This window comes from Paralichthys olivaceus, chromosome 2 (genome assembly GCF_024713975.1).
Source record: "Paralichthys olivaceus isolate ysfri-2021 chromosome 2, ASM2471397v2, whole genome shotgun sequence".
NCBI lineage: Eukaryota > Metazoa > Chordata > Actinopteri > Pleuronectiformes > Paralichthyidae > Paralichthys > Paralichthys olivaceus.
In genome coordinates, this window is record NC_091094.1 from 4388469 (window position 1) to 4404770 (window position 16302).

The following is a 16302-nucleotide window of genomic DNA, read 5'->3' on the forward strand; positions in this document are numbered from 1 at the left end:
GCATCTTGGTTCCAGACCAACAAGATTAACGTTATGGAGTGGCCAGCCCAATCCACGGACCTTAATCCAATAGAAAACTTGTGGGGCGACACCAAAAATGTTGTTTATGAGGCAAAACCAAGAAATGCAGAGGAATTGTGGAATGTAGTCAATTGCCCTTAGTTCAATTATTCACAGGAAATCTATACAGTAAATGTTTGAGTTTGTAAAAAAAAATACAGACACTGCTATTTTTTTGAGCAGCCTAATATTCCTTTTTTCCAATTTCTGTAAAGTAATAAGAAATTTGATAAATTTTTCTTCATGTTTTGATCTGGAATACAATTTTGAGCTTTACTCACTTTTTTAAACACACTGCTATTATTTTGATCACAACTGGTACATATCTCTCAACGTCCAGGTATTATATTCCAAATTTGACTTTTTTTAGAATTATGGCGAAATCTTCTTTTAATTAATTAATATTTATAACATAACAATTCACCTTTTTACCCCAACGTGTAATTAGATAAGAATTGCGGCCTCATTTTTGTAGAGTATATTTTTCTTCTTAGTGAACTCTATATGCAAAACCTTCTGACGTCTGACACACTATTTGAATAAATTCAGTTTTAAAATTATTCTCAGGAAATTACCATTACATTGATTTTTTTAAGGTCAGACAAATCAACCAAAACAATTTTACAAAACTAAAACACTTTGAAACTCATCTGAAGAATCACAAACCAAAATGATTTCTAATCCACCCATTGGAGATCTGTCCCAAAAGTCTCCTCTTCTGTTACTGTTGAGGAATGTTTGTGTGTTTTCACAAACAGTCCTACATTCCTCAATAATTACCACTCCTCGCCCTGAACAGTGAGTTGAAGAGCGAAGCTGAACTGTTGATCAGTTAAAAAGACTAAACTTATTAAAAACCAGAGTTTAACTTAAAATATGAAGAATTGTAAACAGAGTTTGGTGGATTTGTTACAGCCGCAGCTCTTCTGGTTCAGGAAGCAGAGGATCATGGGCAATTACCAGCAGTAACTTTGTTTATTCTACACATAACCATTAAATTGCACGGACTGAGAGCCCAACAAATCACAATGTATATACAGTATATATATATATATATATATATATATATATATATTTATATATAGTATTTTGCTAAATACAACAACCTTCTATAAAAAAGCCAGGATCATTGGATGTGGGGTATATGGATCTCTCTTAATGTGAAGAAACAACAGGATGGAGACTAAAGTGAAGGTAAAAGACTCCACAGAGGCAGATTCCACACATCATTGCTCCTGATCTAATGATGCTAATGTAAAAACTGCAAAACACAAAATAACTTAACGTAAAAACACATTTTTTTTAGTAAATTAACAGAAACACATGAACGACTTATTTAATTGAACCTCACATCATTTAAAAATAATTTAAACTATTTATATAAAGTACTTATTAAGTAACTTGATGAGAATCAAAACTTTATTCTCTCAACATTTTTTTTTTTTTTTTTTTTTACACACTTTGTCCTGATTGGACTCTTGTTTTCTAAAGCCATAAGCGGAAGTAGTATTGTGAAGGGACGCGTGGTGTTCCGGGGCCGGGCAGCGGTGGTACTCGGAGGGAGCCTCAGTACTTAAAGTACTTCAGTAGTACTGCTGCCAGTACCGGGTTGAAGTACTTGTACCTGCCGTGCTACCGTCGGGCCCGTCGCCGCCATGGAGCTGGACAAGATGGACGAGAACGAGTGGAAGTATCACGGGGAAGGAAACAAGAGCCTGGTGGTGTCTCACATCCAGGTGAGTAAGCTAAGCTAACACGAAGCTAACCCCCCCCCACACCCTCCAGCTCCTCCGTGCGAACGCTTCGTGGCCTCCAGCTCGGTGCCGCTGCCGGCGGAGACTTTGCGGTCAATCTGCGGAAATGGTCCCCGGAAGAGACAGAGACAGACCCCCCTCCCTCCCCGGGCCTCAACGGTCAGGATGTCACCTCCTCTCGGAGCCTTTAGCTCCGTGTTTACCGCTTTAGCCGAGCTGCTAACCAGAAGCTACGAGTCCTCACCGGTCCAATCCACTGAACCACGTCCCTCCACTGGAGCAACAAGTGTCAGAGCAAGTGCCCCCCCCCCACCTCCTCCTCCTCCTCCTCCTCCTTCCCATCCAAATAAGTGAAAACCAGTTTGACGGACCGTGGGGGAGTCTGGATTCACGGGACCGGTCTGGACGTGTTGTTATTGAGCAACCGACGAGTAGAGATGACATGTAACCGAGGGCAGGGCGTCCCCGGTCTGTTGTCATGCAGGAGAGAAGTTCCTGAGCGGTGATTCACTGGAATCATTAGGAAATATATCCTCCGCTCATGTGTTGTCACTGTTTACTCACCCTGGGAAAGTTACACGTACTTCTTCAGGATACACACAGGTGGACGGGTCAGTTCTGTCTGTGGTGATGCTGGTGTCGGTTTTCTATCTCAAACAGAAACAAGTAAAAGACCGACTCACACTAAGAAGCACGAAGCTGCACAGAGAGCTCTTCACCTGTTCACTCACAGCTCAGTGAAGACACAACCTGAACAAGTTCTCCTCGACACCGCACTAAATTCATGGGATCCTTAACGATACACATGACAAGCGTGAAGCAGATAAGAGTATCGAGATATGAGGGTCACAAATGCAGACAGATGAATGGAATTATAAAGATGGACACATCGGCAGATATTTATCTGTATCAGACACATTTGTTCTCAGCATCTCCCTTAAAAAAAATGCCATATTAATGTCGCACTGGTCCGGACGTTCGTACTGAATTCCACATTCGTGTGCAGCAGGTATGCAAATCATTCCCAGTTCCAGTGTGACTGGACTCAGCTGTTTGTTTTGTGTAACGTGCTGTCATGTCAACGTTGTCTCAGGTTGATCTTCTTAATCTCACCTGAGTGATGACAGACTCACCCACGGTTTTGGATTTAAACTGTTTATACAGTGAATTGTGTTTGAATGTTCTTTACACAGTTACACACCACTTGCTGTCGAACACTCATGTTTGCAGGCCAACAATGGTTTCAGTCAGATTTTCCTCGACTCGCTTCACACTTTGCAGAATGGATTTACTGTTCCAAACGCCCTGGAAAAACCGTATCAGTATTTTCTCTTCACTGGGCTACTCTTCTCTTCTTGCAGCTTTCCAGAGTTCTACGTCTGCTCAAGTATCCAGCCGAGGACTCTGAAAACCCTCCGCAGGTAAATATCAGTCTGTGTGTCTAAAGCTAAAGCCTCATCCATATCGCCACTCCATAAAGACATTTTGATGATGAGCACAACCTATGATTTGGATTTTTACATGTGCTTGTTGATTTTCGCAGACACTGCCCAGTGGAGTTTGGCTCCAACAAATTAAAAAATTGGGCCTATTTCCACCAGGCAGTTGATCCATCAACCAGCTCAGACAATAGACCAACAATTAGTAATTAAAAAAATATAAATCTTCTAGCGTCTCTTTGATTGTATTGGTAGAGAAAAGGGAAGGAAGTGTGTTGTTTGACATTGGACGCTGGTTTTCTAGCTGGGGGTCAGAAGGGTACATATTTGTGTCTGCAGCTTGTGCAGGTGGATGATTAATAAATGTATTAAATATAATCAATAATAGGGATGTGTGCGATATGAACAAAATCAAGAGATTATTTAATTTCCAGATAAGGATGCACATTGTTACTCATCACTCCAAAAACTCTTCATGACCTTTTCCTTTCACGTGATGAGTTGTAATGTCAGCTGTTCTCTCTTATCTTCTTCATGTTGTCTGCAGGGAAAAGCTTCTTGCAGCCTCAGGAAATGTCTTTATGTTTGATTTGACGACTCAAACATTCTTGTCTGCCTCTCCTTCTTAGACTCTCTCATGAAGCTGGTTCTTGTGCCTGTCACAGTGGTGTTTCCAGTCTGAATCATATGTCGTATCAAAACTGTTATATCGAAACCACACCCCCAACTCACCTTAAACACTTCACGCGTGCACAGGACGTTCCCATACCACACCCAGACACATGCAGGTAGTAGTGTTAAACCCAGCTGTCAGCAGACCTGTGTGAGAACTGTGACTGATCCCAGTGACGTCGTTGATATTAGTCAGACTGTTCATCCAACCAGGAAAAAAACCTGTCAATGAACACAAGCCTGCCAATCAAGACCCACTCTGACCCCACGAGGACTTTGTGATCTTCCTTGTGAGCTCAGAGTGGAAAAATAACTCCACTTCTCTGTCAACATCTTCCATCTCCTGTTACGACTTGCTGTTTACCTGTCTGTGTTTGTCCTGTAGACACCCGAGCAGGCCTTCAGGCACATTCAGAACATTGTTGACTTCAGCTCCAACGTCATGAGCAGCCTGCTGGGAGAGAAGTTCATCCACAGCGGGGTAAGGCACTGTTTGCTGTCATTCAAGTTTTAAATCTTTCATCACTTTGTCTAAGTTTTAACTAAAAAAACAGTGAAAGAGTTCCATGGCTTTAGCATCTTGCTCCCATGTTAATAATGTTACCAACTCATGGCGGACAAAAAAGAAAAGATCAGTTGATGCAGCACAACGATGAGATTTTTTTTCTGTTCGTCCTTCTCGTCAATGACTTCACACGGCTCCTCATGGGACCATAAATAGCTTGAGTTGAGCTTTTCATTTTGGCTGTTTCACTCCTCGGGTCCTGTGAGGTGGAGTTCCTCTTTAAAACTGAAACAAACAAGACAAGTAATGGACAAACACACGCAGCTGCCAGATGAAAGACTAAAACACACACGGAGACAAATTCTAAGTTTGGCATCATTCTGTAATACTGCAACAGTTTGATACAGATCATAGCAACCACACCCTCCGCTGTTTATATAAACTCACACACAAACTGCTCCTTGATGTGTCACGACTCTTCTATGTCTGTTAATCTACGTCACTTCTCCATAAATCAATAAGTTTCATCACACCGATAGAGGCTGTAGAGATGCTCTGTGCAGAGCTACTACTTTATAACCAGGGTGCGCTCCTCTTACGTCTTTGTCCGAGTGGAGTTTTTCACTTCAAACATAATGAACAAAGGTAAAAAAAGAGACTTCATGTGGAGGTAGTTCCAGAAAGATGAATCAACCCTGCACAAAAAGTCTACGTCAAAGAAAGTGGACACAAATTCTTGTTCTGCCACTTTGTCCATATCCACTACAAAGTGTGTTTTCAGACAGTAACGAGTAACATTACTGACCGTGTGGATATTTTCAATTCTAGGGGCTGTTTTGTAAAATCTTGAGTGTGTGTTATCCAGTCGGAATAAACAATCTGTTCAGAGCTCGGTGATGAACAAGATTTCTTGCGCCACAAAGTTCCCAAAAAACAGTGAGTTAGTGTCGAGGTCTGGGGAGTTAGAGCACATGAGCATCATCCTCCGAGTCAGATGGTGCCTAAATTTAGTTTCATTTCTAAACTGGACGTTGGCGTTAAGGGCGGAATTTATTATTCTGTCACACCGAGGTTCTTAATGTGTCGTGTGTGGACATGTGACGGTAATTAAATGATTCTGAGTCAGTGTCTGATGATGAATGATTAATGTGATTGTTATTATATTGCATCAGAGGTTTTATGGAAGCTGTTGGCTCAGTGACCGCGGCTTCCTGAGCCAACAATGAACTGCTGCTGAGACACTATCACACATCAGTGTTTTACATGCAGTAGATAACAGAAACAAAGGCAGATGTTCTGACCTCATTTCTTTACAGGAAGTGGTCAAACTGCCGCTGGAGTTTGTACGACAGCTGTCAATCAGAGTTCAGCATCAAAGACCAGGTAAGATTGGTTTTAATCTTTTCTGTGAGAAGCACCTGGTTTTTAAACCTGTCAAATGACGTGTGTGTGTGTGTGTGTGTGTTTGTGTGTGTGTGTGAGTCAGTGTGGCGCTGTGATAAGGTGATGGACATCTACAGCGGTTGTGCTCTGTGTCTGCCCAACCTGACGTTTCCAACTCTCCACCAGCCAACACACACTCCCCCCCTCTGTATTGAGATCAAGGTACACACAAACACACACGTGTACACACACACACCAAGGTTATTATAGTTTTGAAATTTTCATTAGTTTTTATTTTAATTTAGTTTTTCAGTTTGCTTTTTTATTTCAGTTTAGTTAGTTCAACAAGTGATGTTGTAGTTTCAGTTTAGTTTTTATTTTGAGGAATCGACTAGTTTCAGTTTAGTTTTTATTTAGTTTTAGTCTTAGTTTTTCCAGGTATTAAGAGAAAGCCTTGACTTGTAGAAGCTAAAAACGGATGAAACAATCTGTGACACCAAATATGGTTTATCAAGTCCTTTAATTTCATTCTTTAACCATCACCTGCAGGACAGGAAGTAATCGAGGGAGAAAACGAAGCTGAATTTATCTGCAGTTCAGTTTAGTGTTAGTTAGTTTTGCATTGTTCATTATAGTTTTTATTTAGTTTTCGTTTTTTTTGTAATTGTCGTTTTTATTTTTATTTCAGTTAACTAAATTATTTTTTCATTGCTAGTTTTAGTTTTAGTCTTAGTTTTCGTTAACTATGATAACCCTGACACACACACACACACGTACACACACACACACACACGTACACAGTATTTGCCTGTGAATGTTGTCACTGTTGACCAGAAAGCGTGAGCGAAAACAAATCACATGAGTGTTGCTTTGTGTGTACACGTTGTTCTGTCTTCAGCCTAAATGTGGCTTCCTGCCGTCCTCAAAACACGTCAGCAAAGACATCAAGACTAAAGTGTGTCGCTTCTGCATGCACCAACACTACAAGGTAACGACAACCACTGTGCATCACGCCCACAGTAAAACACACAAATATTGTCCGACTAGATATGACACCCCCCCCCCCACATCTCTCTTTCAGGTGGCCAATGGGACGTGGAAGAAACGCAGTCTGTACTGTCCTCTAGACCTGTTCTCAGGGTGAGATTACCACAGAGACTATTGTTACCATCAACACTGCTTCATTTAAAAGTCACAGGAACAATCACGAGTTTTTACAACACCAATGGGAAAGTTTATGTGGAAACGGAAACAGTTCCTGATTGTTTCAACTGTTTCGTGTTTTCTTCATGTTTGTTAGTGTTGGTCTGGTCACTGACTGCAGGTGATGTAAACACATGCTGTAGTTGTTAGACGACATGAGAAACACTTTTCTGTGTAATTCAGTCCAGCACACGAACACTGCAGCCTCCAAAATGATTTTCTACCTCTAACTCCGCAGTGCAGAATTAGCTCCTGATAAAAATCTTGGTGTTCTGCAGCTGAACACAATGTCCTCTGGTTTCTGTTGTTGAGCAGGAACAGACAGAGAATGCAGTTTGCCATCAGTCACCTCATAGAAGAACCTCAGAACAACTTCAAAATCTTCAAGGTGAGACACAGCCACGGTCACCTACTCTGTGTCATGTGAAACCTTTTGTGTGTCTGTTGCACAACATCCAGCTCCATTAGCAGCACAACCAATCCATCAATACATCTACTGGTGTAAAGGAGATGTTCACAAGTTCTAAAGTCTTAAAATAAGATAATCACATGACCATTATAACAGAAACACTGCTCTCGTTCTGAATTCCTTCTGTTCATACTTAAAGAATTCTTTTTTTTTGGCCATGTGGTTTTTTGCTCAAGTGGATTGTTGACATGTATGAAGAGAATTTAAACAACTGCCTGGTCTCGAACGAACCCACACTCACATCTCAAGTTGCTGAAGGTGTGAACAGAATGTTTCGAAACTAACAAAATCCACAAATACTTCAAGCCCAACATTCGATCCTCTTCAGTTTGGGATGATTGTTTCAAAGTGAGTGACACTGAGCAGCCACAGTAAGAAGACCTGTCTGTGTGTGTTTTCAGGGCGGTCAGTGTATTTATAGTAGTAAAGAAAGAAGCGACGACTCATTGGACCTGAACTCTCTGCTGCATCATCTCCGACCGTACTTCATGTACGGAAACAACAGAATCAACAGTCATGTGACCGGCAAGGCTGTTCTCAACGACTTCATCCAGGTACATCCACACAGCACACTGACATGCGCACACTGACATGCACACACTACTACACAATCTTGTTTGGTGTTTGAGCTGGTGAGAAATAAAGTGTACGGTGCAGAAACCAGCACCAGGAGTCGCCTACTGATCAAATCCTGCTCACGTTGCAGCTTCAGGGGAAAATAGAATTTATTGTCAGATATGACATTTCAAAAAAGTCCCTGCAGGCGTCACAATGTTGGTTTGAAGTTAAATATTTATCTGCTTGAATATTAATTAAAAACACTGAATTGAAGTTTATTTAAATGGAAATATTTTACCTGCTCGTTTAACAGAATTCTACTGGAATACAATTTTTCAGATCTCTTTTGAAAAGTAAATCTTTATCCTTTGGAAGTTAAAATCAGACACACACTGGGAACAAGCGTCAGAAAAACCTCTCTCTCTCTCTCCCTCTCTGTGCAGGTCCTGGTGAACGCCCTGCTGAGTGGTGGAGGAGGGCACGGAGGGGTGGTGGCGGACAGATGTGGTGAGGGGCGGAGCTTCTGTGAAGGCAGTGTTTTCAATAAGGAGCGGATTCGTCACGGTCAGAACCTGCTTCTCTACCATCTGATTGCTTTGTGTGTGTCCAGGTCACAGTGAGTGAACTGAGCTGGTCAATTATTAGTTATTTCATATTTTTATTTTGAATGTTGAGTCAGTTTTCTTTAATTTGTCGTACGTTAGAACCTTTAAATACAGTCTATGGTTAGAACTCAACCTCGGCTGCAATTTGAAAAAAAAACAAGCAAACACATTCTTGAACCAAAAGTTGATGCTGCAAAGATTAATAGATAAGAAAATATACATACAACTATTTTTAAAAGAACTATTTGATGATTGTGAATATGTTTGCTATTTTCTTGGTTTGCTGAATTTGTGTATGTGTGTGTGTGTGTAGGCTCTCAGGGGTTACCTAGCAACAGTGTTTTGTTCAGGATCCTTCAGACTCAGATGTTGGACACGTTGGACATCGAGGGTCTTTATCCACTGTATTGCAGAGTGGAGCAACATCTGCAGGACTTCCCCAAAGAGAGGTAAGACTCAACAAGGCCCAGAGGAGAACGATGTTGATTGATGTCACCGATCTCTGACGTCACTTCCTGTCTGTCTGTGTCAGAACTCGTCTTCAGGTCGACGGGCCGTACAACGAGGCCTTCCTGGAAAAGCTGCAGAAATGTCAGGCTGAGGACGACGGCTCTGTGCAGTACGCCATAGCCAAGGTCAGACTGGTTTCAAGTGTTCCCCTTTATTCCAGTGGCTGAGTCACACAGGAAACTGTGACAGTGTCAGCTGACTGTGTGTCGGAGGATTTCAATGCTGCTGTTTCCATACATTCCTGCTCATTTTCAATCTTAATGCCTAAAAATGTTTCATTTGGCTGAGGTGGAAAAGTTGATAGAAGCAAAATGAAGCAGTGCAGCGGAAACAGACTTCAGACGAATCACAATCCACGTGAAGCGTTTGATTCCTCACATTCATACATGTAGCAAATATAAATGTCCTTATTTCTATGTATTTAAACTTCATGCTTTCTACATAGTTTTCACTGTAGCTCTTTTAATTTAGTCAGTTTGTTTTAACACCTGAACAGACCCAAACTAAAAAGATTACAACCCTGCTGTATGTTCTGACTCCAGGTTCATCAGTACCGCATTGCCATGACAGCCAAGGACTGCTCCATCATGGTGGTCTTGGTGCCGAGCGCTGAGGAAGAGGAGGACAATGACGAAGGGTGAGTCTGCTTTTCTCGGAATAGTGTCATTAACTGTCTTGATGGTCGTGTTTGGAAAATGGGGACATTTTTTGATTTGAATTTCAGAGAACAGAGTTGAGATCTTGAAACTGCTTTTGTCCAGAGGTGATAAGGTTTATGATTCCGTTTGTAGTACCTGATTATATCCACCAGGTGGAGCCAGACGTTAGCGGTCTTCCTCCTGTTCACTAACCCTCCTCCTCCTCGTCTCCCAGTCTGTCCAGTCAGAGGTGGTTCAGAGACTTCCTCTCAACCAAACCTCCTGCCATCTCCTACTCCGTCTCCATTCTGGATCTGGATCCAAAGCCGTTCGACGCCATCCCTCGCCAGCTGCGTCTGGACCAGAAGATCGTCTCCTGCTACTTGAGGACTGGTGGTGCTCTGCCGAAGTCCTCTCTGCCGCCGCTGCCAGGCATCTTCACGGCAGCAGAGAGAGAGGACTGCACACTGCTCTTCCACCCGGTGTGAAAGCCCACAAAGAGCAAGAGCAGGCAACACTACAGGCAGGAAAAAAATCTGACGCCACACTGATGCCTCGAAGAGAGACGCCATGTTGATTCCAGAGGTGGAGAAGAATTAAAGAGCAGAGCTGTTTATTCGCTGCAGCATGTTCTCCTCCTTCTCCTCCTCACTCAGCTCATGTTGGCAGGTATCACCCTCTGGTTCCTGCTGCTGCTCAGCAACACAAAACCCAGAAGAAGTTGCAGATAAAACAAGCAGATTATTTTTGTTTCCAGAGATTTTGTGATGTTGTGGCAATTTGACATTTGACTCCTGTGCAGAGGTGAATCCCAACATCACCGCTCTGTTCTGTCACAACTCATATCGATTGGAAACCTCGTAACAAGCACGGTTCTTTGGGATTAAAGAACAGGTTCACAATGAAGTCGTTCTCACAACAATAATCAGGCGTCCATATTTAAATAGCAGCTGGTTTTCTTGCTGTAATTATTTCAACTTGTAGTTAAGAGATCTTCTCCCACTGCACTTTCAATGTACATACGTGATGAGGGGCAGAATCCACAGTCGTACTGCAGAAACAAATGTTTCATAAATGAGGCTGTAGCTCATTTAAGTTTCACAAATAAAGTTGGTATTTTCTGAAGTCAGTCTTTTCACACCGAGCTGGGACAGAGCAGATCTGAAGCGTTTCCCACAGAATGTTAATCTATGCGGTTGCTGTGGAGGGGAGGGCTGGGGGGGGGGGGGGTCACCCTGTGAACACGTATGATGAGGGCAGGTGAACTTGTTGCAGCAACATGCACAGTGGGGGTAGTACCTACCCATGTTGTGCTTAATTCTGCCTGCAGAGGACGTTTATGAATGTTTTTATGGTACACCAAAGAAGTGAGAGAGCGAGAGAGAGAGAGAGCCAGAGAGAGAGAGAGAGCCAGCGGGGCAGAGAGCGTTTATGTTGTTACGAGAAGTGTTAAGTCTTTTGGAACTATGGTCGGAGGAATTAGACCCAGTTAGTTGCCGCAGCCAAAGTCGTCAATGGAAACGTTTGGTTCAGTATCTCATTCTGAACTTTGGTTCTAAAATCAAACGACAGAGTGTGAGAACAGTTATCAAACGTTCTGACACCTTCCAGAGTCTTTTTAGTTCATTTTCCACCTTCGTGTTCAGGAGGTCTTCCCTTAGTGAACTGCTGTGGAGCGGTTGTAACACGGAGAGAGAACTTAGAACTAAACAGGGAGAGACTTTGAAAAATATCTGTATATTTGATTTAACACAAACTGCTGAAGCCTCAACAGTCTGTGGATTTTTTCACACATCAAGATCAGATCTCTGAACTGACATGAAAAGTTACAGCAGAGGAAACAGTGATTTCACTTCCACATGGACGCCTGAGTATAAGGAACCTGTTCTTTAACCCCCCGCTGTGTTCGTCATGCTGTGAGGTTGACGAGCACTGATGATGTCATTTCCTGAATGTAGGTGGGTGGACCGGAGTGTGGGTCCAGGTTGTTTGCCGAAGCATGTTAACAGAAGGACGAGTTACCATGGTTACAGAGGAAACATGGTGGATCTGACTGCCAAACAGTCTCAGCAGCTGGAAGAAGCAGTTGATATGCTTTTTTTTTTTTTTTAATTCCATTAATTCTTTAATTTTTATTCCACGTTGGAGTTTTTCAGTCCAACTGCTCACATCAACTCAAACTAACTCACGACTTTGCTTCGTCGCGTCACATTTGACAGTAAATTAATCTTGTTAAAGCAACGCGATGCAACTTTTTGACCTCGGCTCGATTAAAACCAGTTTGGTTTTCCACTGACTGAATGTGGAGAATGTTTCCTCCGTCATTGCCACTCCCCACCCTGAACATCCGCTCTATGTAACTTCGGTGAGCGGGAACGATCGTCAGTGAGTCACAGCTTCAACTGTCAGAATCAGGTCCAGCAAGTTGAAGAGTGAAGCTGAACTGTTAAAAAGAGTTAAACACCAGAGTTTAGCTCCGATATTCAACAGGAAACTTTTAAAATATGAAGAATTTTAAACAGAGTTTGGTGGATTTGTTCCAACTACAGCTTTCCTGGCCCAGTAAGCCGGGGATCATGGGTAATGTCCCCAGCTCAGTTTAGTGTGTGGGACGACACAGTCAGAAAATCAGTGTTACATGAATCCATGTGTGGCTGCAGGGGGCGCTGTTGTTCAGTAAAAGTTGCATAGTGTTGCTTCGAGGGTTCAAGCAAACCCTGAGATATTGGGAATGTCTTTTTTTAAATATTTCTCAAACTAAACAATTTTAATGAATCAAGAAAATAATCAGATTAATTGATAATAACTGTTAGTTTCAGCCCTTAATGAGACAAAGTGATGAAACAGGGGAAGAAGCTGAGTCATCGCCTGTCGTCACCCTCAGTGACTGTGACCGTCTCCTTTTCACTGACGTGACTCTACAGAGGGTTTTCAAGTAGAGCGGGTGAAACTGTAACGAGAGCAGAGGCTGCTGGGAAAGAGTGCAGGCGGGCCGATGGTCATGCTGCTGCTCTGCTGGTTGTTGTGCCATAAGTGGCTTGTTGTGTGTCCATTTTGTCAATGTGCCTAAATGTTCTGGTAGGACTGGAGGACAAGAGTTGTGTGTGCGCGCGTGTGTGTGAGTGCGTTGAGTGTGTATTTTGAAACACTCACTTTGTTACAGGCTGCGTTCACAGCTGAGGTCAGAGGTCGTCTGACACCAGCGGTTGTGGACGCAGCCTCGAAATCTCAGTACCTCGAATTCCTGACGATCCGAAGCTCAAGGATGAGTTCAGGGACGCTGGGAGGTTTCCGAGGACAGTGACGTCACCTGGAGTTGAGACTTGTCACTAGGTTACAGCTGTTTGACGATTGTTGACGGGGGTTGTCTTTTTTTGGGGAGGGGGGGGACTTTTCTAGTCCAGATTATCGCAAGTCTTCTCGTTGTCAGGTAGAAACTTTGTGTTCTCGTCGTCCTCTGAAACCAGCAGCGCTCGAGGAGGCTTCAGATAAACTGGTAACACTTGACTTGAGTTCCTCTGTTCACAGTGTCCACTCTCCAGCCTCCGTCGCCTCCATCAGCCACACGTCTGAAAACAAATCACACTACAAGACTGAAGCCTCAGACGACAGAAACTCCCTCACGCTCCACTTTGCTCCCAGCGTGAGACGTGTTGTCAGCGGCTCTGCTCGGCCCAAACACTACATCAGCAGATTTTAGATTCAGCTCCATCTTTTTTGACTGAAATCCCAGCGGCCGCATTTCAGCGTCTGCCTGAGGTTAGAAGGCTGGAGAGTGAACGACAGTGAACTGAACCAACCACTGATTGTTGTAACTGTTGAAATGAAGACGCGTCGGGCAGAGCGACGAGGCAGCCGAGGTCTGGACACGTTTAGGCTGCAGCTGTTTGACGGAGACATGAGTTTGCTTTGACTTATTTTGAAACTTGATCAAAAATGTCACAGAGTTAAAGTTGTGGGACGAATTCTAATGTTTACAACAGGATTCACTGCAGAGGGTTAAATATAGTATACGTTTATAATATGACAACATTGAAGTTTATTTATCTTTAACAACACGAGGCCTCTATGTTCACAAGTGCATTTTATTTATCGAAAGCAAAGTTTTAGGTCAAACGCTCAAAAAACTTTGCAGGTGCTGGTTAAAAATAATAAAACATTTCAAATACAAACTCCCTGAAATGTTTGCATGTCAATGTGGCATCAAATAAAAATGACTTATATTGTGTCTTTAGACACAAGGAGTGGAAACTTGGGAATCATCTTATGACATATTTCAAAATAGTTGCAGCTTTAAAAGATTCCCTGTGTGTTTTCATCTCTTTCAGTAACTTCCACATAAAAAAAAACACATTTTCTTAAAGATAAATCTCTGACGAGCTTTAAAACAAACAGTTATGGTTATTTGAGTTCCAACCATTCTGAAAGTATTTCAGAGGGAAAAAGAAATGTTTGGTCTACTTTGTGATAAAGAAAAGATTTTTAAGATTTATTTCCAAATCCAGACCAATACACAAGAAGGTTATTATGAGTTCAAGTAATGGAAACAAATATACCTGCTGAACTTCGTGTTTCATTCTGGATCCTCAAAACAGCATTTGACAAAATCACAAATTAAGGTTAAATCACAGACTTTATCTGTTGAAATGTAAATATCTAACTTTGACGTTCTTCTGCCTCCGAAGAGTTTTCATGTGTTGATTTAAAAGATCTAAAATAACAAACTAAACCAAACTAAAAACCTCGAGACAAAGCTTTTGTGGATCTTACGTTACGTTCTTTTTGTCAACTGCTGTTTCCGAGGAAGAAACTAAACTCCTGACAGTATTTCAACGGCAGCAGAATGAAACCGTAAATGAACCTTAAACAACTTTCTGGGTATTTTAAAACATCGTCGGGGATTTAATGCAAAGATAAAACTAAGTTTCTAGAGAAAACAAAGTGTCCAGACCTCTGACCTCACAGAGACGCAGCTCCGTCAGGTGACCTGGGCTCTGATTGGTCGGTCGTCTCTGCCTCCAGCTGCTGCCTGAGCGTCGAGGTGTGGAAACATCGCAGCACTGTGATACCTACAGACTCCTGATTAACGGCGTGTGTGTAAATAACTGAGAGAAGAGAACTATTTGAAAATACAAAGGCGACTCTGCTGTTTGGCATTTTGTATTTAAATTATTTATTTTTGTAGATTTTGACCAATGAGCTCTGCTGTTACAGCCGTGACCGCCGAGCTCTTTCTATTGAATAAAGATTTCTAAGAGACTAAACCGGCGCTGTGTGTTTTCTGATCTGTGTGTTTACTGATCTGTGAGTGTCAAATGAAAACGAAAACCCTCAAACGTTAAAACTAAAGTCATTATTTGCTGCAGATCTTTTTGTGAACGTCTGGGACGTAACAACAATGGTCAATAAACAGTTTTCTGTTTTAACTGCTGCCACTAATGTGAGTTACGTGTCCTGTGTGAGGCTGACCGCCCTGATCACAGACTCCACCGCAGCTTCAGGTCCCAGAATCCTCAGCATGCTCTGGAAGGCCTCTGCAGCGCCACCTACAGCCTGAGAGGGAAACAACTGCAGCGCTGCAGAGACAGAAAAACAGAATATCAGATCCTGGATCAGATAATTACATTTGGACGTGACCAGAAGACTTTTTTATTTCAAATAACTTGTAACAATCAGTAATTTGATGTCAGAAGTTTCATCAGAAAACGAATCAGCAGCTTCTTTGACGATGAGTTGATGATTAAATTATAAGATTTGATATTTTTACTTTTACTAAACATTTATTTTATTTAATCAATAATCCAAAACCTAAAAAACAGGTTGTGATTTGAAATGGAGCATCTCACCTCTCTCTGGGATCTTTGGCAACAGATAGATATTTGGAGTGACTCCACCTTCTCTGGAAACTTCCACCGACCAATGAATGGACAGGACGCAGCTACGAATATAAACACAGACTCGATTTAACTGCACACGGGTCACGTGTATGAAATACGAAGAATTTACATGATGTTTAAAGAGATGGTTATTTACCCAGGAAGCTCGGGGTGATTCAAGGTCATGACCTCTGACCTGCAGCCTCCAGGGAGAGAGACGACGGACGGGTACTTCTCCTGTCGAGAGTTTAAAAGAGTTTTAATCACATTATAATAAGTTTGAACATCGTCACTGACTTTCTGTCGACATGTTAAATATACTAAAGTAACTCAGTCAAGTTATAATCTATGAAAAGTTAAAGAAGAAAGGTAAACTTTTTGTTTTAGTCTGAACCAAATGACCAGTTTGTGATTCCGTCACTTTCCCTGTGACCTGCAGTTTCACAGTTGATTCCTGTTCCAGCTGTTTTAATCTACTTTGAAACTTCACGGTTTGGCCTGTGGGCGGCGCTACAACATCTGTCTAATAACTGGAACTCTGTTTGTCTCCTTCGTGAAACCAAACACAAGCTTTCACATGTACAGACACATCAAAGTGCAATAATGAGTCATGAGGGAACCAGGAAACAG

The 16302-nt window shown here is 42.2% G+C and overlaps 2 protein-coding genes across 5 annotated transcripts in view; one reads left to right on the forward strand and one right to left on the reverse strand.

Annotated features, from left to right (window-relative positions):
* Positions 1-1562: 1562 nt before the first annotated feature.
* Positions 1563-15060, forward strand: ippk (inositol 1,3,4,5,6-pentakisphosphate 2-kinase). Its single transcript, XM_069516745.1, has 14 exons — positions 1563-1796; positions 3176-3235; positions 4311-4406; positions 5747-5813; positions 5917-6035; positions 6712-6801; positions 6895-6953; positions 7332-7404; positions 7887-8039; positions 8487-8607; positions 8962-9097; positions 9181-9283; positions 9701-9795; positions 10032-15060. The coding sequence occupies exons 1-14, from the start codon at positions 1716-1718 to the stop codon at positions 10282-10284; spliced, it is 1506 nt and encodes a 501-aa protein (XP_069372846.1). The 5' UTR covers positions 1563-1715; the 3' UTR covers positions 10285-15060.
* cenpp (centromere protein P) overlaps positions 11892-16302 on the reverse strand; it is a 72869-nt gene continuing 68458 nt past the window's right edge. For all 4 annotated transcript variants that reach the window (XM_069516774.1, XM_020096645.2, XM_069516754.1 and 1 more), the window contains exons 7-9: positions 15830-15909; positions 15643-15734; positions 11892-15372 (exon numbers count right to left, since the gene is read on the reverse strand). In XM_069516774.1, the coding sequence (XP_069372875.1) occupies positions 15242-15372; positions 15643-15734; positions 15830-15909 (303 nt within the window). In that variant the 3' untranslated portion in view covers positions 11892-15241. The remainder of the gene's footprint in view (positions 15373-15642; positions 15735-15829; positions 15910-16302) is intronic.

What these genes read in the sequence shown, in the direction of transcription:
- ippk (XM_069516745.1), top strand. Translation starts at nt 1,716, where the DNA reads ATGGAGCTGGACAAGATGGACGAGAACGAGTGGAAGTATCACGGGGAA. An exon ending in AGAAGTTCATCCACAGCGGG is followed by an intron (nt 4,407 to 5,746) that starts GTAAGGCACTGT and finishes ATTTCTTTACAG; the next exon opens with GAAGTGGTCAAACTGCCGCT. An exon ending in GCATGCACCAACACTACAAG is followed by an intron (nt 6,802 to 6,894) that starts GTAACGACAACC and finishes TCTCTCTTTCAG; the next exon opens with GTGGCCAATGGGACGTGGAA.